This window comes from Stomoxys calcitrans, chromosome 3, assembly GCF_963082655.1.
Source record: "Stomoxys calcitrans chromosome 3, idStoCalc2.1, whole genome shotgun sequence".
Taxonomy (NCBI): domain Eukaryota; kingdom Metazoa; phylum Arthropoda; class Insecta; order Diptera; family Muscidae; genus Stomoxys; species Stomoxys calcitrans.
Genome location: NC_081554.1, coordinates 84,637,918 through 84,665,739, shown reverse-complemented (window position 1 = coordinate 84,665,739; position 27,822 = coordinate 84,637,918). Strand labels below are relative to the sequence as shown.

At 40.6% G+C, this 27,822-nt stretch overlaps 1 protein-coding gene across 1 annotated transcript in view; it reads left to right on the top strand.

The window, feature by feature from the left end:
• Positions 1-27,822, top strand: part of LOC106090476 (putative uncharacterized protein DDB_G0277255) — a 541,420-nt gene that overhangs the window by 441,300 nt on the left and 72,298 nt on the right. The window contains exons 8-9 of the mRNA XM_059365826.1: positions 673-934; positions 9,131-9,206. Coding sequence (XP_059221809.1) covers positions 673-934; positions 9,131-9,206 — 338 coding nt within the window. The remainder of the gene's footprint in view (positions 1-672; positions 935-9,130; positions 9,207-27,822) is intronic.

Here is a 27,822-nt window from a genome sequence, read left to right as displayed (position 1 = left end):
TCCGCTTCATCAGACCGGTTCTCAAAGATATGGGAACCTAAAGTGGAACTCCTTCTAACTGCTAGAGCGGGACACGCAGAAGGTCTTCTATAGTCTCTTCTTCTTCATTGTCCTCACAGCTTCTGCAAAAGTCGTTGCTGGCAACCTTCAGTCTATCAGCATGTTTTCCGATTAGACAGTGACCTCTTCAAGTCCAGAGTAGGCCACATAGCTATGGAAGCTCACAGTCACCTCTTTGTGTCCATCTATCATTCGTTGTCCTTCGGGCCTGGTCCTAAAAACTTAGCTTACATGTCCCTAGACGCATACCCACAGATTCCAGTATCCCTGGAGTGTGTAGGATAGTTCCTGGTCTCGCAAGGTCGTCCGCTTTACATATCCCTGCGATATTTCTGTGGACAGGTGAATTTTGAATGGTTCAGCCATTTCGCTGAAAGATCTGCGACAGTCGAGGGCGGCTTTTGTGTTCAGAAATACATACTCCAGGGATTTAATGGCTGTCTGGCTGTCTGAGAAGATATTTATGCCATTCCAGCACTTCCTTAATTGCAACGATATCTGCTTGATACCTACTCTAATTTTCTCCACAACTTAGCTTTTAGTCCTTTACAGTTCTAAATATGGCTATGATTTGGCATTTTCTAATTTTCGTTTATTTCTCTTTCATTGCAGACAATCATACGTGAAATGAATCGTTTGGGCATGATGGTCGATTTGTCACATGTCTCAACGGGCACCATGCGTGATGCCTTGGAAGTCAGCGAAGCACCTGTGATATTTTCCCATTCATCAGCCTATGAGTTGTGTAATACGAGTCGCAATGTTCAGGATGATATGCTGCAATCGATGGCCAAAAATGGAGGCATCATTATGGTCAACTTCTATTCGAAATTTTTGACATGCAGTGACAATGCCAGTGTGCATGATGCAGTCGGTAAGTAATGGGTGTTGGTTGTTTTTTGTTTCTCTCATTATCATTGTAGTCCTTTATTTGCCATTGTTAGAATTTTCGTTTGTTGTTGGGCCTACGGACATCAGTAGATATGGTTACAGTGGTTACATTCTGCACCCCATTCAGTCACTCAATTTTGATTGTCATAGAGATTCTATATCGTCATTCGTCAAATGCACAAACGTTTATGCAAATATGAACCACTTTTTTTATAGCAATTTCCTTTATCGCCAATCACTGCATTTAGTAAACCGTCTGATATAACGACATAAAGTAGCTCCCTTGCCGTTTCCATAATCCCTTAATTATCTGCCATTAGCCAAAAACTCTAGAAGTCATACAGAGGAGTCTCATGCCTCGATGTCTGTGCTTATGCCACTTTTGTGGCCCATATTAGGGCAGCATTATGGCTGCTGTCTCTTTAAACAATGGACTTGATTACAAGGACTTTTCCCCCCAAGCGATGATCTATATTTGCGATTTGCATGCATTTTATTTTTTTTTGTTGTTGTTGTACTTCATTTGTCCAGAGTTTGTATTTTTTTTTTTGGCCATGTTGTATTTGAATAGAGTCAATAATGATTTCCTTTTTCTACGCCATTTTTGTTGTACAAAGGGTGTGGGATTTTTAGGGTGACAAACAATTTGCATTGAAAAACCAGTTGGTCAGGTTGGATTGAAAAGAGGGCGCAGATATTAATCCGCCCCATGCCACTATGGACATACACCTAAGCCTGTAATCGGCTTGTTGTGAGCTCTAAAAACTATAAAGTAACCTCTAAAAAGAAAATTTTAAGTTAGGAATTCCGTGCTACTTACAAAATCCTTAATTGTTTTCAATACCACTCCCTAAGTTGGTTCATGTCTGGTATTGTGTCTCCACCTAAGTGCCAGTATCTGTTGGACGCGAAAGCCGGGCAATGATAAAGAAATGCTTCAACGTCTCATCAGCTTCTAAGCATGCCCTACACATGCTATCACTTGCCGCACCGATTTTACATAAGTGAGCTCGTAGTCCAATGCGTCCCGTTATGATACCGAGAGCTATACTGATCTTCTTCCTTTCAGTAATAGCCTCGTCTTTTCACGATCTGGATCCCCCCATAGGATTTTCGCCGTCCTACCTACCGTTTCGCTGTTCCACAATGTTGCATGCGCATTCGTCGCCCTCTCCCTTAACTTGGACTGCGTCGACCCGAAAAGCTTCGGGTTAACCAAGTTTATTGACGACAGTCCCCTGGCCTTCACCGCCAAATCGTCTGCCCTTTCATTTCCCCTAACTCCGTTATGTCCCTGCACCCAAACGAAATCCATCCTCAGAGAAGGCGTTAATCTCCTTCTTACACTGCAAGGCTGTTCGTGACCTTACCGTCCTGGTTGTTATTGCCCTTATGGCAATTTTATTGTTAGTAAAGATGTTCACCATCGACGTCCTCGCGTTAGCACCACACCACTTCACTCATTCCGTGATCGCCCGGATCTCCGCCCTACAGGACCGCATTATGGTCAGGCAGTCAGTCCCTGGGTTCTCAATGTAAACGCCCAGGCCCACTATGTCCTCTAGCTTTGATCCATCCGTATAACATAATCTTCCAGATGGCTATACTAGGGTTCCGTCAATCCAAGACTGTGCCGATGGCAGCACTGCCTCCCACTCGACTTCAAGGTTCATCTCAAGTATCCGATCGGAAACCTCTTCCCTTCCTTCCAGGTTTTCTATCGTCGCCTCGATTATACGCATTCCGTGATCGCCCGGATCTCCGCCCTACAGGACCGTATTATGATCAGGCAGTCAGTCCCTGGGTTCTCAATGTAAACCCCCAGGCCCACTCTGTTCTCTAGCTTTAATCCATCCGTGTAACATGATCTTCCAGATGGCAATACTAGGGTTCCGTCAATCCAAGACTATGCCGATAGCAGTAGTGCCTCGCACTCGACTTCAAGGTTCATCTCAGGTATCCGATCGGAAACCTCTCCACTTCCTTCCAGGTTTCCTATCGTCGTCTCGATTAAACCGCGATGATATGAGCTGCTCCCATCCTCAATCCATTCTCCCATCGCCTTAAGTCTCATAACCGCAGTGGCAGCCTCATACTTAACCAGTATGTCAATGGGTCAAATATCTAGAATAATCTCCCGTGCCCTAGTGGGCATTGTCCTTATCGTTCCGTCTATGCCAAGACAAAATGTTCTCTGAACCTGTTGTATGGTTCTTATGTTGCACTTTTTCTCCATAGTAGTCCATCAAACTACTGAGGGGTAAGTAAGTATTGGTCTAATCTCGCTCCTGTGGAGTCAGTGGGGTATTCTAGGATTCAGGCGCCATTTCGAGCTTACGTCCCGTCTATATAGTGCCCAACATCTTTCAGCCTTCTCAGTAAGCTCCTGAAGGTGACACTTCCAATTCAGTTTCCTGTCCAAGATCACACCTAAGTATTTGACCTTGTCAAATATTGAAATTGTCTTATTGAGGAAACGTGGTGCGTTAAATTGGCCCACCTTTGTCTTGCTCGTGCACAGACATACTTCAGTCTTCTCTGGGTTAACATTGAGACCTCTGGGTCTAGCCCAGTCATATGCTATATGCAAGACCCTTTCGGTCCTTTTACATAGCTCATTCGGTCCTTACCCCTTAGAAGTGTCATAACATCGTCTGCGTAGCAGACGGGTTCCTCAGTCAGCATCCGTAATAGGTCATTTATGGTGGTCACCCATAGGAGTGGCGATAAAATTCCCCCATGTGGCGTGCCCTGTGCCTCTATCTCCCTCATATTTATGCCATGGGACACACAATTTATCCACCTGTTCCTTAGCATATGTTTTATCCAGTTTTTAAGGACCGGGTCCACCCGGTACTGTTCTAAGGATTGGATCAGTGTGTCGCTCCGCACATTTGTAAAAGCCCCCTCGATGTCAATGCATACCGCCAGTGTGTACGTTTTGGCATCGAAGGATTCTTCTATTTTATGCACAACCTCGTGCAGGGCAGTCTCCAACGACCTACCCTTGACATAAGCATGCTGTTTGTATTTGAGCAGTTCGCTGGATGTCCACAATACGTTCCATGGTTTTGAGTAGAAAGGACGTAAGGCTTATGGGTCTTTAGGCCTTTGGTGTCGCATAACTTGCCTTGCCGGGCTTGGGTATAAACACCACCCTTGCCTCCTGCCTGGCTTATAACAAGTAAAAGAGTTCTAAGCTCAGCCGGGTCGAATCTTGGATATCCCCCACTAACTGATATACCCTTATTGGATATACCCTTATTAACTGAGATTGTAGGAATCTTGTTTGAACCGATGAGTGGAGCGGACGTTTTGTTATTTCGCTCCGCAAGAATTTTTCTGTAACTCGTAATAGGAAAAAAAATTTAAGTCAGTCAAGGATAACTACGATAGTGGTATCCATTGGGCGGTTGATAATCTGCGTCTCCAAACAGGATGAGATTGGACTCCAAAAACCCAACAGCTGCGGTGGTGGTATCAGGACGTAGCATGTTGTCTGCTACTGAAACCTCGACTGGTGGAGCAGCTGCTCCAGGCTCCACTAGCCGACAGACGACTGGTCAGCATGTGCTTTTAACGAAGACACCTAGTTCGAGCCTTAAGGACAAGGCCGAAACTATTCTTTCTTCTCGTGCCTATAATTTACCTAGGCCATTGGCCTTTCCCGGCAAGCCAACACGCTCTTTTAGAGGTTGGAATAATAGAAGACTCATCGCTCTCAGGTTTATTGAGAGTCTTGGTGCGAACGATCCCAAGACTCCCTCTAATAGGGAGAGAGACTCTCTAAATTAGGTTCGCGGATTCGCTGCACAGGCTACCCCACAATCTACACTACGCAATCATCTGCGGTCTGCGGTCACCTGGAGGTTATGCCATATCTAAAAGAACTCTGCGAACAATAGTAAGATGGGTCCAAGAACCTTTGCCAATGTCGCTATGGACAGCTTGGTGATGGCAGTTATCGATGAAGGAGACGAACAGGGCTGCATACCTAGGAATAATTGAAGTGGGAAAGCCAATGGATATACTCCGATATTCTTGCGGAATTACCTGGATCTCCTCCAATTTGTGACGAGCAGGTTGGTATCAGGGCCGTTACCGACTAATTGCCTTCGGGGATCAACGCTCAATTGAAACATATCGTTGTGCATTATAAAAGATTAGTGAAATCTGCTCAGGTGCAGCACTGAATTTAGTCAAGAAGGAAGATATTCCTTCTAGACCAATGGCGCATCATGCTTGGATACCAAGGATAGCCTCAGATTCTAAATCGATACTTGGAAGACTAAGGGAATATAATCTCAATCTTTCAACCACCGACTGGAAGATTGGTAGGCTGGATGGATTGGATGAGGCTGATGTTGACCGGAGACATACAGTATTCGTACTAAACTCCGGCTGTCTTGCAGACCTCAACCAGTCTGAAGGGGTTGTATCCTACGGATTCAACAAGTTGAAACTGAAGATCTATAGAAGCGATGGGGTTGGGGAATCAGAAGGCGACTCAGCAGTTGTTGCTGAACACTTGCCTGATGAACTATCGACCACATCGCTTAAGTCTGGCGGATTGCAGGAGACTGAAAATCCCCCTGCCACGATCGAGACAGGAGGAAAGGCACCTAAACGGGACCCGACAAGGTGTGTGTGGATAGGTCATCCGGTTGCACGGGGCTCAAGGTGTGTAGCAGCGGAGAAGGGCAAAACTCAAAAAAATCCTTCGACAGCACCTAGTGAAGCCTCTAAGGAGGAATCATCCACACCGCTAGTGTCCACTGTTCTGAGGAAGAGTTGTTTCACTGCTTTCTCATCTGCCTCTAGAAGAGTACGGAAGGTCTAACGAATCTTGTGAGGATAAACTCCTGGCGGAATCAGAAGACGAGGCTTACGCGACAGTGGGGTAAATTCTGAATCCTGTCTATGGTCCGGTTTCTGCAGATGAATATCCACCATTGTAAGGCCGCTTCAGAGGCACTAAGGGTCCTCCTGATGGCAGGGGGATTTGATGTGGTTCTTATCCAGGAACCATGGGTGTGTGAAGAATGTTTTGTGTGTTTGTATTCTTGCAAAAAGTAGTCTAAATATTTTTCTTCTTACGCACTGAAGATTCAGTACTGGCTACTACTGAAATAATACCTTGAAAAAAATTAGTCTCATAACTGGATGGCTTCATTATCTATGGCACACGATTCAGAGATGCAGCCTTCCAGCTCTAAGTTGCTGGTTGAAGCTGCTTCTGCAGTGGCTAGACAAACTGCTGCGACCACTGCCGTGAGGCTAAGGGAGCGTTCTATTTGGTCATACGGCGACTACGGACAGTGTGTCATCAATTTCCAATGTTCCAGGCAGTGTGAATTACACCCTGTATGAATTACAGGCAGGCAGTGTTTATTACACCAAAACCGCCCTCGATTGTTGCAGATCTCTCAACGAGATGGCTGAACCGTTCAAAATTCACCGGTTCCGGATGCCGGGTCACAGAGATATCCCAGGCAATTGTAAAGCGAAAGAGATTGCAAGACTAGGAACTACTTTACACATTCCAATGATACTGGAATCTGTGGGTATGCCTCTAGCGACATGTAAGCTAAGTTCTCAGGACCAGGCTCGAAGAACAACGAATGAACGAGTGATGGTCACAAAGAGGGGGCTGTGAGCATTTCAAAACTATGTGGCCTTATCAAGACTCGAAGAGGTCTACTGCTTTGTTGTCATTGGCTAGAACAGACTTTTCAGTCATTGTGTCCGTCATGACAAGTCACTGTCTAATCGGAAAACATGCTGACAGACTGAAGGTTGCCAGCAACGACTTTTGCAGAAGCTGTAAGGACATCGAAGAAAAAGAGACTATAGAACAACTTCTGTGTGTGTGTCCCTCACTAACAGTCAGAAGGAGTTCCACTTTAAGTTCTCATTTATTTGAGAGCCTTCTGCATTAGCGGATGAACATTCGCAAGTTCTGGTACTTTTTAAAGCGATCTGGATGGTTCAACGATAGGAACTAGAAGGCATCTTCCTTTTACTGTTACTGTGGTATCACAATGGATGAAAACGTCTAAGTTAGTCTGATGGCAGACTGCCACTTAAACCTTACCCAACTTACCTAACTGAGCTTGTATTTGAATTATTTTGGATTAAACTTGGCTCTGATGTTGTAAGTCATAAGATTGGGTTTTAGGCCAAATCAGGTGAAATTGAGGCTTCTAAGGGCTCAAGAAGCTAAATTCGGGAATCGATTTATATGGGACCTACATCTGTCTATAGACCATTTCGAATCATACTTGGCATTGTTGATGGAAGTCATAGCTCAAGTCTTTGTTTAAAATTTCAGCCAAATCGGATGAAAATTGAGGTTTCTAAGAGCTCAAGAAGTCAAATCTGGGGATTTGTTTAAATGGGGGCTATATTCAAATCTGAATCGATATGGCCCATTTGCAATCCCCAATGACCTACATTAATACGAAGTTTATGAGCAAAATATCAAGCGGATAGCTTTACGCGTTCGACCGCTGTCGACATTCCGGACGGACGGACGGACATGGCCAGATAGACTCAGAATGTTGAGACGATCCAGAATATATATACTTTTTGGGGTCTCACATCAATATTTCGAGGTGTAACAAACGGAAAGTCTAGATTAGTATGCCCACATCCTATGGTGGTGGGTATAAAAAGCAATGAAAATGTTCGCTTGAACATTCCATTAAAGAATAGGAAGAGACTTCTCTCTCATAAGTGAGAGCTTTTCATTTTGAGTTTCATCTCAATGATAAGGAACCTTCATTTCATAGCAGATCTACCCACGTCCATCCGTCTGTTCCGCTTACTATCAAACAAATAAAGCTAGCCGCTCAAAAATTTGCTCAGATGAATTCATGTAGATTAGTTAGACCAAATCGCTCCATGTTTATATCACCATATCAACTTCTTGAGATTTTAGAGAATACAATTCTTAACCGATTTGAGTGAATTTCTATTCGATGACTTCTCCCATAAGCTGCAACATCTATCTCAAATAAATTCCGAATTAGTTCATAATCTTTTATAGCTCCCCTATGAACAGATCTCCCGAGTTTACTTTTTGAGACTCTAGAGAGCCCAATTATCACCCGATTTTGCTGAATTGTCAAACAAGAGAAGAAACAAAGATTTCTCATGTGACTTCAAATAGATTCTCTACCTCCTTTAATTTCTGTCTATAAAGAGTAATCGACACTTGACAAATGCTATCCCTGGTGGTGGGTATTCAAGATTCGGCCCAGTCGAACTCAATACGCTTTCAGTTGTTCCATTTTAAGTTTTATCATTCTCAAAATACATCCGACATACATAGCTGTTCTTTATCCTTTGAGTTTGAATGACAACATGAATCTAATTTCTTTTTGTATTATTATCTTCCCGCTCTCTCTCTCTCACTCCGTCGCTCGCTTGCTGTATCTTCCTCTGTTTTCATGCCATGCATTTGTGATAAAACTGTGCCAACTACGAATGGCTGCCAAATGCAATTCATTGACACTTTGCCTGCAACACTTTACTCCACTCCACTTTATCCGAATGGTATGACTGTGGATTTTTGTAATGATGATCTGGCTGACTGTGTATAAAATGGCTGTGCTTTGGTGCATTGAACTTTGATGATTCGTTTGTTAATTTGACAAACACACACACACAAATACACACAAAAAAAAATATCACGCGAAATTGCTGTGTCCTACAATAAACTACAACAACTGCTGCGACTTTGGCAAATTCAATTGCATTATGCAAATCATCATTTGCTGCTTTATACCCACGCATACCAATCAACAATTCATCTTGGCCAATCCTTGTGACGGTGGTCTATGATGAATGATGTCGGTCTGAATTGCTGCTGCGTGCCTGCCTGCTATGATAATGGTGTTGCCACTGTCACTGACTAACTGGGCGGCTCACTATCGTTTTGATGGTCCAAATTGATGCTGGCATGTTGCCTACTTTACACTGACGACGATGATGATGATGATGATGATGCTGCTGTCTATCTTCGTCTTTATTTTGATGTCCTGTCCTACTGCTACTACAAACCCTTCCTGACTTTATCTGTGCCCTGACGGACTATCTCTTGCCAATCAATGCCCTGTGCTATGGTTTGCTGATGATGGCGGCAACGACAACGACGACGGCGGCGGCATCTGTGCAGCTCATATAAATCACATTAAGCGCGTTGCTGGCATTGATCATGTGGGCCTTGGTGCCGGATACGATGGAATCAATTTGTAAGTAAATGAAATTTATTTTTGTATTATCGCATTACTTTTGCTGTCTTTTGCTTGCTGCAATCCTTGTATTGAAGTGAGTATGCAAGACACGGTGGTTTGATTTAGTTTGTAATGTAAACAAGATCTAAAAAATTTATCTCGTGAGTATGATGTTTGAATACACAAAATAACACTTAGAAAGAACCAATTACCAAATTTGTATGTGAAACTTTAAATTCTCAACGAATTTTAGCATTGAGCTTACTGTACCCGGCCCGTTCTGCTGCGCCTTCATTAGCACCGAAAAATAAGTTTTTTTTACTATCTACCATATGTATCTCCCCAGTGGAATTTGTTGTATTACCAAATTTCACATTTTGGGAGCTTTTTTGTGGCATAGGCAACCTCCTATCACTTGAACCTCATTTTTAATACCATATTCGTAATCTACTCCCGAAAACCTTTTATATGAGTTCCATATTATCATGATGGTCTAATATGGCCACTTGCGATGGTAATGGTTTTAAGGGCGGCCCACTTGGTAATTACACCCAATTTTTAATATTTAATAATGATATTCGGACTCTACTCTCGAATGCCTTCCATTGGAGTCACACGTGGTCCCGATCGGCCCACTTTTGATTTTGGCCGGTACTTTTGGGCGGTGCTTTTGGGCGGTACTTTTTTGCGGTTATGGGCTTGGTTGGGATGGCGACCTAGATACTTGGATCCAATTTTTGACATCATATTCGACTCCCGAATACCTTTCGTTTCAGTCCCATATTGTCCCGATCGGTCCACTTTGATTTTTGACGATTTTGGCCTTGGGAAGGCTCCTTAGATACTTGGATCCAATTTTTAATATCATATTTATACTCTACTCTCGGGTACCTTTCATTGGGGTCCTATATTGTCTCGCTCGCTCCGCTTTTCATTTTTGGCAGTATTATTGGGACCACGCCCTAGGAACCTGGATCCAACTTTTTGCACCATATTCATTTGAGTACCATACTGACCCGATCGGTCCACTTTTGATTTTGGGCCTGGGCAGCCTCCTAGAAACTTAGACCGATTTTCAAATACCACCTTTCATTTGAGTCCCATATTGTCCCAATCGGTTTTGGGTGGTGGGGAGGACTCTCAGACACCTTTCATTTGAGTACCATATTGACCCGATCGGTCCACTTTTGATTTTGGGCCGCCTCCTAGCTACTAAGACCTAATTTTAAATACCATATTCGTTTTTAACTCCCAAACACCTTTCATTTGAGTCCCATATTGTCCCAATCAGTTTTGGGTGGTGGTCCAATTTGTAATCTACTTTTAAATACCTTTCATTGAATACCCATATTGTCCTAATCGGTGAACATGTCCGTTCGGGTGGGTTTTGGGACGGGGTGTCCCCCCAGGTTATTCGACCCCAAAATTGATTTTGATTGACACACTTGTGACTGTGCAATAATGCTTATAGAGTTATGAATAAAATGATGTCGGTAGGGAAGCGGATGCGTGCAAGACTACCAAACATGAGATTCATAAGGTCAAATCAAGCGGCGGCAAAATTATTAAAAGATTTTAGGGTAATATTAAAGAGAGCGACAGAGAAAACCCCGAGAGCAAAGCATGGTTTTTGGTTAAATGGTTTTTGGTCTTACTTATGGATATATTGTTGCTGTTGTTATATATTGGCTTGCAAGAACTGTCTTTCAACGACAAATTTGTACTTTCGTCGCTGAGATACAAAATAAATTGTTGCAGGAAAATTAACAAATTTCGTCGTCGTTTTTTCGTCACAAGTTATTGTCTATCAATAATATTTTTATCTGTGCAGATAGTGGGGCTAAACCGCGGCCCAGATTCGGAAGACAATAGAGTGGCAAATAAATCCCAAAAACAAATGAGACATGTGTATGTGGCAGATATGAGAGATTCATGCAAAACTTTAAGTTGCCTAAAGATTTCTTAGGACTTTCAAAACATCTTAATGATGTTTCCTTTTTTGTATGTTTTTTGGCTTTTGTTTATATTCTGGCGACGAATAGATTTCTGTCCGTCGGATTTCACAATCAATAAATAGACTATATCGACTCAGAATGTTGGGACGATCCAGAATATATATACTTTAGGGAGTGGCATATCAATATTATGAGGTGTTACACACGGAATGGCTGGATTAGTATACCGCTGTCCTATGGTGCTGGGTATAAAAGTAACAAGTAGAAAGGCGTTAAGTTCGACCGGGCCAAACTTTGGATACCCACAACACAGGGTATATATGTAAACCACATTTCGTCATAATCCGATGAAAAATGTATAATCTATGCCCCCATAGCAGCGTTATCGAAATGTGGTCCGATTTGAACTAAATTCGGCACGGATATTGAGTGGTCTAATAAGTACAAGCCTTTGTTCAATTTTGCAAAACAAAATATTGGTCTTTTCCAAATATAGTCCGATCTGAACTACTGAACACAGATGTCAAAAAGCCAAAAATAAGTCACTGTGTCAAATTTGAGCGAAATCGGATTATAAATGTGCCTTTAATGGGACCAAGACATTCAATCGAGAGAACGGTCTACATGGCAGATATATCCAAATCTGGACCGATTTGGGCCAAGTTGCAGAAAAATGTATAAGAGCCTTACACAAAGCACTGTCCCAAATTTCGGGGAAATTGGACAATAAATACGCCTTTTATGGGTCCAAAACATAAATAGAGAGATTGGTCTATATGGCAACTATATTCAAATCTGGACCGATCTAGGCAAAATTGAAAAAGGACGTCGAAGAGCCTAAATTAAATAAATAAACCTATAACCGAGTGATCGGTCTATATGGCAGCCATATCCAAATATGGACCTATCTGTGCCATATTGCAGAAGTATATCAAGGGGCTTAGCTTAACTTACTGTCCCAAATTTCGGCGACATCGGACAACAAATGCGCCTTTTATGGGCCCAAAACCCTAAATCGGGAGATCGGTCTATGTGGCAGTTATATCCAAATCTGATCCGATCAGGGCCAAATTAAAGAAAGATTTTGAAGGGCCTAAGACAACTCACTGTCCCAAATTTCAGCAAAATCGGATAATAAATGTGGCTTTTATGGGCCTAAGACCCTAAATCGGAGGATCAGTCTATATGGCAGCTATAACCAAATCTGGCCGGATCCGGGCCAAATTAACGAAGGATGTCTAAGGGCCTAACACAACTCACTGTCCCAAATTTCAGCAAAATCGGATAATAAATGTGGCTTTTATTGGCCTAAGACCCTAAATCGGCGAATCTGTCTATATGGGGACTATATCAGGATATAGTCCGATATAGCAAATCTTCGAACTTAACCTGCTTATGGACAAAAAGAGAAAAAAGAGAAAGTTAGCTAGACGCTTGAAATTTTGCACAACTACTTCCTATAAGTTAAGATTGGTTGGGATTTTAATTGGTCATATCGGTCCATGTTTTGATATAGCTCCCATATAAGCCGATCTCAGATCTAGACTTCGTGAGCCTCTAGATGTACCAATTTTACTTCTTGAGCCACTATAGGGTGAAATTATTATCCGATTTTACTAAAATTTTGCGCAATGAATTAAACTTTGGTTTTCAACAGCCAAACCAAATATGGCACCAATCGATTCATAACTTGGTATAGCTGAAATAGCATAGCAATTCTTATCCATTATCATTTGTTTGTCTGTAAAGAAATATCGGGCCAAGAACTTGACAAAAGCGATCCATGGTGTATATAAGATTCTACCCCGTCGAGACACCTTCACTTAATTGTACCTAAAAACGAAATATGTTCATCGATTTCTATCATCAATGTCTCATTTTGTTCATTGCTTCTACAAATAAGTCTACGCGCGGGCGAGACCATTTGCGGCACGCCGGACTCGGCTATAAAAAGTAGGCCCCTTATCATTGAGCTTAAAACTTGAATCGGACTAAACTCATTGATATGTGAGAAGTTTGCAATTTCAACATACTGTTCGGAGGCCACCGTAGCGCAGAGATTAGCATGTCCGCCTATGACGCTGAACGCCTAGGTTAAAATTCTGGCGAAAACGTCATACAAAATTTTCAGCGGTGGTTATATCCTCCTAATGCTGAAGGCATTTGTGAGGTACTGTACCATTTGGTATGGCAGCCGTGTAAAAACTTCTCCACAAAGAGATGTCGAACTGCGGCACGCCGTTCCGGAGACCATTTTTATAGTCGAGTCCCTTAACTAGAATCGGACAGCACTCATTGATATGTGAGAAGTTTACCCCTGTTCCTTAAAGGAATGTTCATGGGCAAATTTGCATTTGCACCTCTTACTGCTGAAATCTCCAAGCTGACCCATTAAAGCCCTTTGAAAAAAACATGCGTATTTTCCTTAAATTCCCTCATATCATAAAATATTTAAATATGAACTGCCTTTTGCTTTTGCAATAAAATAACACGCAGAGTACTTGAAAATATATCTCATGCTTCTCTGTTGCAAGTAGTCATCCGTAGCAGAAAGTTTTCCTTTTGAAGCACTGTGTCGTCAAACATACAACGCCATATTTACAATGCAAGTCCATGCAAAAGCCCTTCCTTTATAGGCCACTATAAAAGGGAATCTGATATTGGGTGAATGTATAGTTGCGATTGATAAAATCGATTTACATTTTTCGCCACCCTCGGTCGCTACAATAATTTCACCATTCACTTTTAAACGTTTTCGACGACATCACCAACCAAATGGATACAATAAAGCGTTCAGGAGAAAAAAAAAAACGCTCGCAACAGAAAAAGAGAAATTGAAATCAAATAAATTCCCTTGACCTTTTGTTGACGTGATGGCTGTTGTTGCTGTTGCTGTTGCTGCTGTTACTGCTACTGGCACTGCTGTCGTTATTATCATTTAATTGCTGGTTATATTTTAATTTAAATCACGGTTTTCTTTTCCGATGGCTTTTTAAGCCTCGTCTCTGGGAAATTTGATTAATTTCTGTAGTAGCTTTTAATTGGCCACCAAAGGAAAGTAGAAAAATTGAATAATTTTTGTGAGCAAAACAGAAAGAAGGAAATTTAACGCACACACACACATACACACACAGACAAACCATAAATTGTAACATTTCCATTGGCCCAAAAACGCTGGCTTACAACAACAGCATAAGGGGTTAATATTTTGCCATACCAAATGATTCATTATGGCTGTTATGTTTCATGCTGACCTTCGGGCTGTATGATTGATACGAATGCTGTGTGCTATGGTTAATATCAATCATACGCCCTTATGGCCAAATCACAATTAATCGATTGATACAAGCAAAAATATTTACCAAAGGAAATATTAATACCCTCATATTAATCATTATTTGCGAAATGACCTAAGACCAAATGGCCACTAAGTCAAGTTATGATGAACATCATAATGCCTCAGTAGCCATTAAATGTTTATTAAATCTTTCGATTAGACCTAAAGATGCCAAATAATTAATATTTGCCGTTTTGCTTCAATCATATTGGGAAAAAAGCGAAATTTGTCAACTAAGGAATATGATACAGAGAAAATTTGTCATATAATGCGACAATGTTGTGGGTGTCTGCGAAAAGGGGGGCGGGGGCATATGTTGAGTAATAGGTTAAGGGTACAGTTTTCACTTTGTTTAGGGTGACCAAAATTTCATCGAATTAGGCAAAAATTTTAATTATTACCCGACTAGCTGAACAGGTCCCGCTCCGCTGCGCCTTCTTTTATTTTATACGGAACAAAATTTTTCCTAGGAATATTTATTTTCGACGATTAAAGAGCGTTTAGTGAAATACCATGCTACGAAAATAGTATATCGCTTGACAAACAGTTTAACAACATAAGTGTCTTTATCAGAATCCCATATGATCTTTATTGATCTACGAATTTAAGTTTGGATGTAAGGTGTACTCCATTCTTAAAATACTTTATTTCAGCCCGATATTCTCATGATGTCTGATTTAGGGGTGTTTTCGGGGGTGAGGTGGTCCCCCAGACACTTGGCCCTGAAAAAATATCAGCATCGTGCCCTTCTCTCAAATACCATTTATTTAAACCCCATATTGCCATTGGTTTTGGGGGGAGTTTTTTGGGGTGCTGTGGGGGTGGGGTAGCCACATTGACACTTTTCCCAAATATTGATATCAGATTCGTGCTTTACTCCCAAAGATCTTTCATTTGAGCCCCATATTGCTATGGTCGTAAATTTGTCCCCTTTGGGGAGAGACGGTCCCCAAACACTTGTTCCCATATTTGGATATCAGATTCTAATTCTACACTCAAATACCTTTCATTTAAGCCCCATATTCCCATGGTCAGTAAATATGTCCTGTTTGGGGGGTGTTTTGGGGAAGGGGTGGACCCCCAGAAACGTGGTTCCACATTGGGATATTAGATTGGCATTCTACTCGCAAATACCTTTCATTTGAGTCCCATAATGCCTTGGTCGGTAAATATGTCCGATTTAGAGGTGTTTTGGGGGTTGGGATGGTCCCCCTAACACTTGGTCCGACAACTGGATATCAGATATGTTTTCTTATCCCAAATACCTTTCTTTTGAGTCCCATATTGTCGTGATTGGTCTAAATATATGTTTGGTTGGTTTTAGGGTTGGGCGGTCATAGCAAAACTGATGGTGCAAGATTTCAGCTAAATCGGTGAACCGATTTGGCCCATTTGCAGTCCTAACCGGCATACATTAGTAGGAAGTAATATGTAAATTTGCCCAAGAACATCCCATTTAGGAAAATGGACAAATTTCTCAAATATCAATGAGTGCTGTCCGATTCAAGTTTTTAAGCTCAGTGACAAGGGGATCTCCTTTTTATAGCCGAATTCGAACTTCCTGCCGCAGAGCGGCACTTCTTTGTGGAGAAGTTTTTACATGGCTGCCATACCAAATACAGTGCCTCACAAATGTGCCACCGCTGAGAATTTTTATACCCACCACCGAAGGAAGGGGGTATATTCATTTTGCCATTACGTTTGCAACTCATCGAAATATCCATATCCGACCCTATAAAGTATATATATTCTCGATCAGCGTAAAAATCTAAGACGGTCTAGCCATGTCCGTCCGACTGTCGGCTGAAATCACGCTACATTTTTTTTAAAATAGAGATATTAAACTGAAACTTTGCACAGATTCTTTAGGCCCTTCGACATTCTTCTTCAATTTGGCCCAGATCGGTCTAGATTTGGATATAGCTGTCGTATAGACCGAACCCCCGATTTAGGGTCTTGGGGCCATAAAAGCCATATCTATTATTCGATTTCAGTGAAATTTGAGAGAGTGAGTTGTGTTAGGCTCTTCGACATCCTTCGTCATTTTGGCTCAGATCGGTCCAGATTTGGATATAGCTGCCATATAGGCCGATCCTCCGTTTTAGGGTCTTAGGCCAATAAAAGGCGCATTTATTGCCCGATGTCGCCGACGTTTGGGACAGTGAGTTAAGTTAAGCCCCTTCACATACTTCTGCATTATGGGACAGATCGGTCCAGATTTGGATGTAGCCTCCATAAGGACCGATCTCTCGGTTTTAGACCAATAAAAGGGGAATTTTTTGTCCGATGGCGCCACAATTTAGGACAGTGAGTTGTGTTAGGTCCTTCGACATTGTTCTTCAATTTCACTCAGATTGGTTCACATTTCAATATAGCTGCCATATAGACCGTTCACTCGATTTAAAGTTTTGGGCCCATAAAAGACGCTTTTATTCTTCGATCTCGCCAAAATTTGGGACAGTGAGTTGTGTAAGGCCCTTCGATATACCTCTGCAATATTGCACAGATCGGTACGGATTTGGATATAACTGCCATTTAGACGGATCTCTCGATTTAAGGTTTTGGGCCGATAAAAGGCGCATTTATTGTCCGATTTCGCCGAAATTTGAGACAGAGAGTAAAGATAAGCCCTTCGACATTCTCTTTTAATTTGGTTCAGATCGGTCCAGATTTGGATATAGCTGCCATATAGACCCATAACTCGATTTAAAATCTTGACCCCAGGCGCATTTATAATACGATTTCACTGAAATTTTACACAGTGACTTATGTTAGGCTTTTCGACATCTGTGTTGTATATGGTTCAGATCCCTCTACATTTGGATATAGCTACCAAAAAGACCTATATTTTATTCTACAAAAATTGAACAGTGCCTTGTACCTATTAGACCACTCAATGTCCGTGCCGAATGGGGGCATAAATTATGAATTTTTCACCGTTTTATGGCGAAAGGTGGTTTACATATATACCCATGGTGGTGGGTATCCAAAGTTCGGCCCGGATGAACTTAAGGCCTTTTTTCTTGTTTTGGTGTATAAAAGTACCCTGCTGAATTTTGCCAGGTCAACATAATATTTTTTCGGATTTGATTAAATGGGCCATATCGGTCTATTTTTAGATATAGCTGCAATATAAACCGATCTTGGATCTCTACTTCTTAATCCAGAAGGCGCAATTTTTTCCGATTTGGTCGAATTTTTGCACGAAGTATTAGACTTTCATCGACTGGGCTGAGTGTGGATTAAATCGGTTGACAACCTGATATAGCTGCCGTATAAACCGATATTGGATATTGAATTCACTGAATAATGAGCCACTAGAGGGCGCAATTCACATCCGATTTGGCTGACTTGAAGTATTTTATTATGATTTCCAACAACTGTGCTAGGAATGGTTTAAATCGGTATATAACCTGATACAGCTGCTTTATAAACCGATCTCGGGTCCTAACTTCTTAAGCCTCTGAAGGTGCGATTCTCATCCGATTTGGCTGAAATTTTGTGTGAAGTGTTTTATTATGACTACCAATAGCTGTGCTAAGTATGGTTCAAATCGGTCCATGTTTTGATATAGCTACCATATAAACCGATCTGGGGTCTTGACTTCTTAAGTATCTAGAGGACGCTATTCTCGTCCGATTTGACTAAAATTTTGCACGTGGTGTTTTGGTATCACTGCCCACAACTGCCCTAAGTGTGGCTTAAATCGATCCATGTTTTGATATAGCTGCCATATAAACCGATCTGGGATCTTGACTTCTTGAGCCTCTAGAGGGCGCAATTATTATCTCATTTTGCTGGAATTTTGTTCAACGGCTTCTCTCTTGACCTTCACCATACTTGTCCAATATGGTCTGAATCGATCTATAGCCTGATACAGCTCCCATACAAACCGATCTCCCGATTATGCTTCTTGAGCCCCTACAAAGCGCAATTCTTATTCGAAAGGACTGAAATATTACACAATTGCTTCTACTATGGCCTTCAACATTCAATTCATTTATGGACGGAATCGAACTATTACTTGATATAGCTCCAATAGCGTAACAATTCTTATCCATTATTCTTTGATTGCCTAAAAAGGGGTTACCGTGCAAAGAATTTGGCAAATGCGATCTATGGTGGAGTGTATATAAGATTCGGCCCTGCCAAACTTAGCACACTCTTACTTGTTTTAAGATTTAACGATCTCCAAACCAAAATAATTTTCCAGACACATGCTTAAATCCTTTATTCTGACACTTTTTCTGACTGTTAATACAATAAGTTTCATTTTTATGTATATTTGGATTGTAGGTGTAGGCAATGGAATAATAAAACGGTTATTCTTAGAATTTCTTTAATAAATGCGGTGACTACGTTTTATCGCCACTTATATCCAAAAAAGAATGACAAATTATGAATTTTTCACCGGATTATGACGAAAGGTGGATTACGTGTATGCCCGAGGCAGTGGGTATCCAAAGTTCAGCCCTTAACGCCTTTTTACTTGTTTTATTCTACATTTTGTTCGACGTTTGCAAAATTATTCGCTTCATGGAATAATATTTTTTTAACCGTGATTCGAAAGTTTTTCGTGAGTCGTAATTTTCTCATGAGTCGTGATTTTTTCCTGATTCGTGATTTTTTCGTGAGTAGTGCGTGAGCATGTGTGAGTAAAGTTCTTGTCTCGTGAGCGTGCGTGAACATTAGTCGACATAGAACAGCTTATTATTTTTTTTTTCTCTTGTGAGCGTGAGTGAAAAATCACTCACGTACACAACTCTTATCATTGGCACTCAGTATTTAAGTAACAATCAGTATCACCTGACTCCTCTCTGGGACCCTCCTCCCGATAACTGCCCGCTGCTGCCTTAGCAGCTACTCCGTATAAATACGAAAGTTTCCACTATCCGCAACCTGTTGACGCTCCCGTTATCACGCCAGCTAAACTTCCCACGATTACGATGAACACTACACAAGTTGAAGCTCAAAGTTCCAGCCCGTGTAGTGCTCACAGCTATCCCATGTCGGTCGGACATTCATTTCATTACTACAGTTTAAAATATGCATCATCTGTACATCTTGCATTGTTATGGTACCCCCCTATGCCACTTCTCGACCATTCACCCAGACTAGACATTGATTTTGCATGTGCCTAAATTTATTTAAAGTCATGGGGCGATGCGCATGTTTTGTTCATATTTTTCGCCTATCATGCTTGCAACATAAATTTCAATTGTTTTGTCCCACAACGAGGTATGCGAAGCGTGGCTGGGGGTAAATGAAGCGATGTGAAGCATTGATGTTGTTATCCGTGCTATTTATTATTATTATGGGTGGATAAATGACAAAAAAAAAAAAAACAAAATGTGCTGGATTGTTATCCTATCGTTGAATGGATGACTAAACAACCTATGGGGCAAAATATTCTCATCCTGCTGTTATCCCTCATTTATGTGCGTCCGCCATATGGCCAAGCAGCGTTGTTGGTTGTTTGTTTTATTTTTATTTTTATTCTCTTCATATCTGCAGTGGTCAGTATTGTCTATGGAACATTGCAAACACATTTTATTGGTCTCATATTAAAATTATTGTCCTCCATTGACCGGCATGGCTTGTCCCATTGTCTGTCTGGATTTTTTTCGCCCCCCCGCCCCCACAATACTTGGTTGCCCTTGGGGTAGGTGTTGCTTATTGTAAATTAAGTTCATTTGTTGTGGCATATATTTTTTGTGATTTATACGAACCAGATTAAATTTTTGTTTTTGCCATTGCAGAATGTTTACTACAGCACAATATTGTGTTGGGATAACTCATACAAGCGGGACGAAGTATTCCATTTGTGGCAATTATGCCACAAAAGGGATGCCTATTCGTTTATGTCAATTTGTAGTCTATTTACGAGAATTGTGGTATAATTTTGTGATATTTTTTTTTTTTTGTCAAGTCTCTTTTGTGATTTTGTGTTTAACATCTATGCGAAGGCCATGTGCGGGGTTCACTGAATATGGATCCAGCTGACCTAGATTTTCTAATTTTGTCAAGTATTGTTGTGTGCAAACTAAGTACATGATATTTATTACCAGTAATTAGTTATTAAATGTTTTTCTATTGAATTTCAAGACAATGTTTTTATGTTATGCAGAGTTTATGTTGATGACATATTGATGTTGATATTGAAAAGTTATTAATTTTTTTTTTATATGATTAAAAATGAAATTTTTCGACCTTTGTAAACAGTTCAAGTGCCTGGTGTCGTATAATTGACTGGAATTAAACATTCATTACTCATGCGTCCCATAGTCTTTTCACTTTCTGTCAATCAAATAAAGTACTATAGCTATATCTAAATTTAAACCGATTTTTCTGAAATTTTGCATACATATGAAGACGTCAAATAAAGCACCTCATGCAAAATTTTGTAAAGATCAGACCAAAATTGTGGCTTCTACAGCTTTAATAGTTTAAATCGGATGAAAGATATATATGGGAGCTATATCTAAATCTGAACCGATTTTTATGAAATTTTCTAGATATATTAAGATCAGTAACAAAACAGTCAGTGCCAAATTTTGTGCATATCGGTTGGAAATTGAAGCTACTACGGCCGTTTAACTGCAAATCGGGTGATACATATATATGGGAGCTATATCTAAATCTCTACCGATTTTTATGATATTTCGCACACATATGTAGACGTCAAATAAAATACCCAATGCCAAATTTTGTAAAGATCGGAAGAAAATTGTGGCTTCTACAGCCTTAAAAAGCCATATCGGATGAAAGATATATATGGGAGCTATATCTAAATCTGAACCGATTTTTATGAAATTTAGCACACATATGTAGACTTAAAAAAAATACCTAATGCTAAATTTTGTGAAGATCGGACGAAAATTGTGGCTTCTACAGCCTTAAAAAGCCATATCGGATGAAAGATATATATGGGAGCTATATCTAAATTTGAACCGATTTTTTCCAAAATTAATAGCGTTTGTCCTTGGGCAAAGAAAGTGACATGTGCATAATTTCGTGACAATCGGACAAGAAATACGACCTCCAGTTTCATTACAAAAATACATGGACTCACAGACGGACAGACGGGCATGGCTAAATCGAATCAGGAAGTGATTCTAAACCGATCGGTATACACAACAATCACTATGGGACGCGTTTCATCTTTGGTTAGAAGACTTTTCAACCATATTAGGTGTGATGGCTTCAAGGGCTGTGCCTTGGTATGTTGTATTGGGTTGCTCAAAAAGTAATTGCGGATTTTTCATATAGTCGGCGTTGACAAATTTTTTCAACGGCTTGTGACTCTGCAATTGCATTCTTTCTTCTGTCAGTTATCAGCTGTTACTTTTAGCTTGCTTTAGAAAAATTGTTTGGCGTCAATTTTAATATGGAGCCCACAAAGGAGCATTTTCGTCATATTTTACTTTATTATTTCCGTAAAGGATAAAACGTGGAGCAGGTTGCTAAAAAGTTACGAGATGTGTATGGTGATAAAGCCTTAAAAGGAAGACAGTGTCAAAATTGGTTTCGCAAATTCCGTTCTGGAGATTTTTCACTTAAAGATGAGCCACGTTCAGGTCGGCCAAATGAAGTCGATGATGACCAAATCAAAGCATTAATCGAATTGGATCGTCATGTAACTGAGCGTGAGATAGGAGAGAAGTTAAATATACCAAAATCTACCGTTCATTATCACATAAAAAGTCTTGGACTGGTGAAAAAGCTTGATATTTGGGTACCACATGTATTGAAAGAAATTCATTTAACAAACCGAATCAACGCTTTTGATATGCACCTCAAACGCAATGAATTCGATCCGTTTTTAAAACGAATCATAACTGGAGATGAAAAATGGATTGTTTACAACAACGTTAGTCGAAAACGATCATCGTCCAAGCATGGTGAACCAGCTCAAACCACTTCAAAGGCTGATATCCACCAAAAGAAAGTTATGCTGTCTGTTTAGTGGGATTGGAAGGGTGTGGTATATTTTGAGCTGCTTCCAAGGAACCAAACGATTAATTCGGATGTTTACTGTCAACAATTGGACAAATTGAATACAGCCATCAAGGAGAAGCGACCAGAATTGGTCAATCGTAAAGGTGTCATATTCCACCAGGACAACGCTAGACCGCACACATCTTTGGTCACTCGCCAAAATCTGAGTGAGCTTGGCTGGGAACATTTGATGCATCCACCATATAGCCCTGACCTTGCACCATCAGACTACCATTTATTTCGATCTTTGCAGAACTCCTTAAATGGTAAAACTTTCGGCAATGATGAGGCTATAAAATCGCACAAGGTTCAGTTTTTTGCAGATAAAGGCCAGAAGTTCTATGAGCGTGGAATACTAAATTTGCCAGGAAGATGGCGAAAGGTTATCGAACAAAATGGCAATTATATATTTGATTAAAATTCATTCTAAATTTTATTAAAAATGCATTTACTTTCTTTTAAAAAATCCGCATTTACCTTTTGGGCAACCCATACTTCAATCGTATTAATAGCGAAAACGCATCTATTGGGTTGCCCAAAAAGTAATTGCGGATTTTTCATATAGTCGGCGTTGACAATTTTTTTTTACAGCTTGTGACTCTGTAATTGCATTCTTTCTTCTGTCAGATATCAGCTGTTACTTTTAGCTTGCTTTAGAAAAAAAGTGTAAAAAAGTATATTTGATTAAAGTTCATTCTAAGTCTTATTAAAAATGCATTTACTTATATGATACAATTACCACATTAACCAAGCTCGACAACCCTGCTTATTAGATGTACTTTTCCCAATGCATGTATTTTTGTGTAATGACACAAATTCTTTCTGTGACAAATTCCACTTCTTCCGTACTACACATGATTTTGTGCATCTGTTGGAAGTTGTATTGATGGCTTCGAAAGCTAAGACAACGGCAATGGCTCTCGCTGTTGTTCCGTGTGTCCAGGTTCGAATCCTGGCCGGGCTCTGCCGAGTCCTTAATTTTTCAAGTTTTTTGCCAGTTAGGGCGAAGATTATTTGTTTGTTTCTCTTTCGAGACGAGCTCAATGATGGGAGATAAAAACAAGAAAAAGCGTGATAAGATCGGCCGGGTCGAATCTTATATACCCTCCTCCATGGATCGCATTTGTCGAGTTCTTTTCCTGGCATCTCTTCTTAGGCAAAAAAGGCTAAAAGAAAAGATTTGCTCTGCTATTAGAGCCATGTCAAGATATGGTCCAGTTCGGACCACAAGTAAATTATATATTGGACACCTGTGTAAAATGTCAGCCAATATGAATAAGAATTGCGCCCTTTGAGGGCTCAACAAGTAAAATAGAGAGATCGATTTACATGGAAGCTGTATCAGGCTATAGACCGATTTAGACCATAACAAACAAGTATGATAATGGACATGGGAGGATCCGTCGTACAAAATTTCAGGCAAATCGGCCTCTAGAGGCTCAAGAAGTCAAGATCCCAGATCGGATCATATGGCAGCTATATCAGGTTATAAACCGATTTGAACCTTATTTGACACAGTTGTTGAAAGTTATAATAAAATACGTCTTGCAAAATTTCGGCCAAATCGGATAGGAATTGCGCCCTCTAGAAGCTCGAGAAGTCAAGACACCAGATCGGCTTATATGACAGCTATATCAGGTTATGGACCGATTAAAAACCATACTTGCCATATGACAGCTTCATCAGGTTATGCACCGATTTGAACCAAAATAGACACAGCTGTTGGATATTAGAACAAAATACGTCGTGCAAAATTTAAGGCATATCGGATAAGAATTGTGCCCTCTAGAGGCTCAAGAAGTCAAGACACAAGATTGGTTTATATGGCAGCCAAATCAAAACATGGACCGATATGGCCCATTTACACTAATTTCAAGCGTCTTTACTCCTTCGAAAGTTAGCGTGTTTTCGACAGACAGACGGACGGACGGGACAGGGCCCGCTCCGCTGCGCCTTCTTTTACTCTCTAATATCTATTTAGGGTAGGGACACTTCGCCCTGAATGTGGATATCATGCTACCGTAGCCTATGTCCGCCTATGACGCTGAACGCCTGCGTTCGAATCCTGGCGGAACTTCGGACAAAATTTAGAGCTCTATACTGTCGTGATTGGTCTATATATCCATTTGGAGGGTTTTGGGGTGTCCCCGCGGCAACCGTCCCCGACAATATAAGCCATGTTTTTTTTTGGTGATTGTTAGAGTGCAAAAAATTTCGAACTAATCGCATTATCAATCTCCGAGATCTGGTATTTTTGAAATAAGGGTAATAAAAAGTGCTTTTTAGGGGAGACATTTCGATCCAAATATGGATATTAAATTCGTGTCCACTCCCAAATCCCTTTACTTTGAACCCCATTTTGTTATGGTCGGTAAGTATGAACCGTTTGGAAGGTGTTTTTGGGTTGGAGAGGCCACCAGCACTTTGCCATAAAAATAGATTTCAAATTCGTTCTTTACTCCCAAATACCGTTAATTTGAGCTCCATATTGCTTTAGTCGGAAATAAAGTTCAGTTTAAGGGGTGATTTGTTGCGTACCCCCAAAATTGAATATCAAATTCGTTTTCTACTCTCAAATACCCTTCATTTGAGTCGCATATTCCCATAATGAGTCAATTAATCTATTAGTCGTATTTTTAGAAGGAAAAGAGCCACCTTGACTTGAACGCAAATTTATTTAATCATATTTTTAATCAAATCCCAAATATCTTTCATTTGAATTTTATATAGCCATGGTCGGCTGATATGCCCATTTGGGGGTATTTGGGGGTGAAGCGACCTTCCGTTACTTGGACCTAATATTTTATGCCATATTTGTAATCTACTGCCAGATACTTTTCATTTGAGTTCCATATTGATGGGAACGTCGAATATTTCTGTTAAGAGGAGTTTTTGGGTTGGGGGAGGGGGCCCGCAGAGTACTTGGACCCAAAATTTTACATGATTTTCAATTTCTAGTCTCCAATATCTTTCATTTGATACCCATATTGTGCCCATCAGTCCTCTTTTGGATTTGGGTGGCATTTTAGGTTTAAGGGGGAGGGTCGGCCACCATCCGATATCTAAAAGTTATATAACCTATGTTTCCTTTTTTTGATTCTACGGAACAAACAAACAAAGCGAGACCCATATAGTCAAGATGGGTCATATGCCCATTTGGGTAGTTTTTTGAGGGTGTGGTGACCCCTTACACTTCGATCTGATTTTGTATGCCAGATTCGTAATCTACCTTTCATTTAAGCCCCATATTGATATGGATGACCAATTTATCTATTTTTAGACATTTTGGGGTTAGGGTGACTTTCTGGGTACTTGGACCAATTTTTAATACCATATTCGTATTCTACTCTTCAATACCTTTCCTCAATCATACTTAGGTCAGATGTTAGGAAGCCTTTAACTACTCACTGTTTCACATTTCAGCAAAATCGGATGAAAATGAAAGCATTTATGGGCATTCGACCCTTTATAGGCAAATCGGTCAATATAGCAGCTATGTCCAAATATGGTCCGATTTGGCCCGTTCAAGAACTTAACCAGCGTGCATCAAAAATACGTGTGAGTGCCAAATTTCACCTCAATATCTCAATTTTTGAAGGCTGTAGAGTGATTACAACAGACGAACGGACAAACGGATAGACGGGCAGACGGACAGACATACGGACATCGTTAATTCGTCTTAGAATTTTATGACGAACCGAAATATATATATACTTCATAGGGTCGGAAATTGATATTTCGATGTGTTACAAACGGAATGACTAAATGAATATACCCCCTATCCAGCGGTGGTGGGTATAAAAACAGCTAAAAATGCTCATGATTTAAAATTTCTTAATATGATTCTTTCTACTTAAATGAATTACATAATCATCTAGCCAGTAGATATAAATATAGTTCCGATAGTAAGCTTATTTGCGCCCTAATATCTATGAAAAATAGTACAGCTAGAAAAATAAATCGAAAAAGTTTACGTACACAACCCGAATTTCTAAAAGTTTTCGCTATTTTGGTATTATATAACATTTGATATTGTCCGTAAATCGTATAGCAGATTTTAGGACCATTCCAAACCATTTCTTCGGAAATCAAATTTATAAAGGGTGATTTTTTTAGCTAATATCTTTTTGGCAACACTGATTTAAACAGCTCACACACGTTTCGTATTTTGTTTCACTGTCGAACATCTTCAGTTTGGTCTATAATTTAACCATGAATCGTCTTACAAACGCAAATTAATGAATTTTATTATTAAAATGCGTGCTCTGTTAAGAAAGTTCATCGCGAGCTTCTTTTAGCTCACTTTTGGCTCAATGGGTACCTAAATAAGCAGAATTGTCGATTTTCGAGTAAAGATCAGCCAGAAGCACTGCAAGAGCTACCAATGCATCCAGAAGAAGTCACAGTTTGGTGCGGTTTATAAGCTGTTGGCATCATTGGACCGTACTTCTTCAAAAATGATGCGAATCGTAACGTAGCTGTGAATGATGAGCCTTATCGTAAGATGGTTTCCAACTTTTTTGACTTCCATGACATGTGATTACAAGACGGTGTCACATGCCACATTTATTGACGGCAGTCCTCTGCCCTTCACCGCCAAATCGTTCGCCCTTTCATTTCCCCTTACTCCGTTATAGTGCGGCATCCAAACGATGCGGATTTTGTCATCCTCAAAGAAGGCGTTAATCTCCTTCTTACACTGCAAGACTGTTCGTGACCTTACCGTCCTGGTTGTTATTGCCCTTATGGCAATTTTACTGTCGGTAAAGATGTTCACACTCGACGTCCTCGCTTTAGCTCCACACCACCTCACGCATTCCGAGAACGCCCGAAACTCCGCCTGCAGGACCGTATTATGGTCAGGCAGTCTAACCCCCAGTCCCACTCTGTCCTCTAGTTTTGATCCATCCGTGTAACATGATCTTCCAGATTGCAACACTGGGGTTCCGTCAATCCAAGACTGTGCCGATGGCAATAGTGCCTCGCACTCGACTTCAAGGTTCATTTCAGGTATCCGATCGGAAACCTCTTCCCTTCCTTTCAGGTTTCCTATCGTCGCCTCGACTATACCGCGATGGTATGAGCTGCTCCTATCCTCAACATTCCAGTAAGGAACAGGGGCAAACTTCTTACATATCAATGAGTGTCACCCTATTCAAGTTTACGCTCAATGATAAGGGGCCTCCTTTTTAAAGCCGAGTCCGAACGGGGCGCCGCAGTGCGACACCTCTTTGGGCAGAATTTTTTTCAATGCAAAGTACCTCACAAAACTCGCCAGCATTAGGAGGGGTTAACTACAGCTGAGAATTTTTAATAATGTTCTCTCCAGGATTCGAACCCAGAC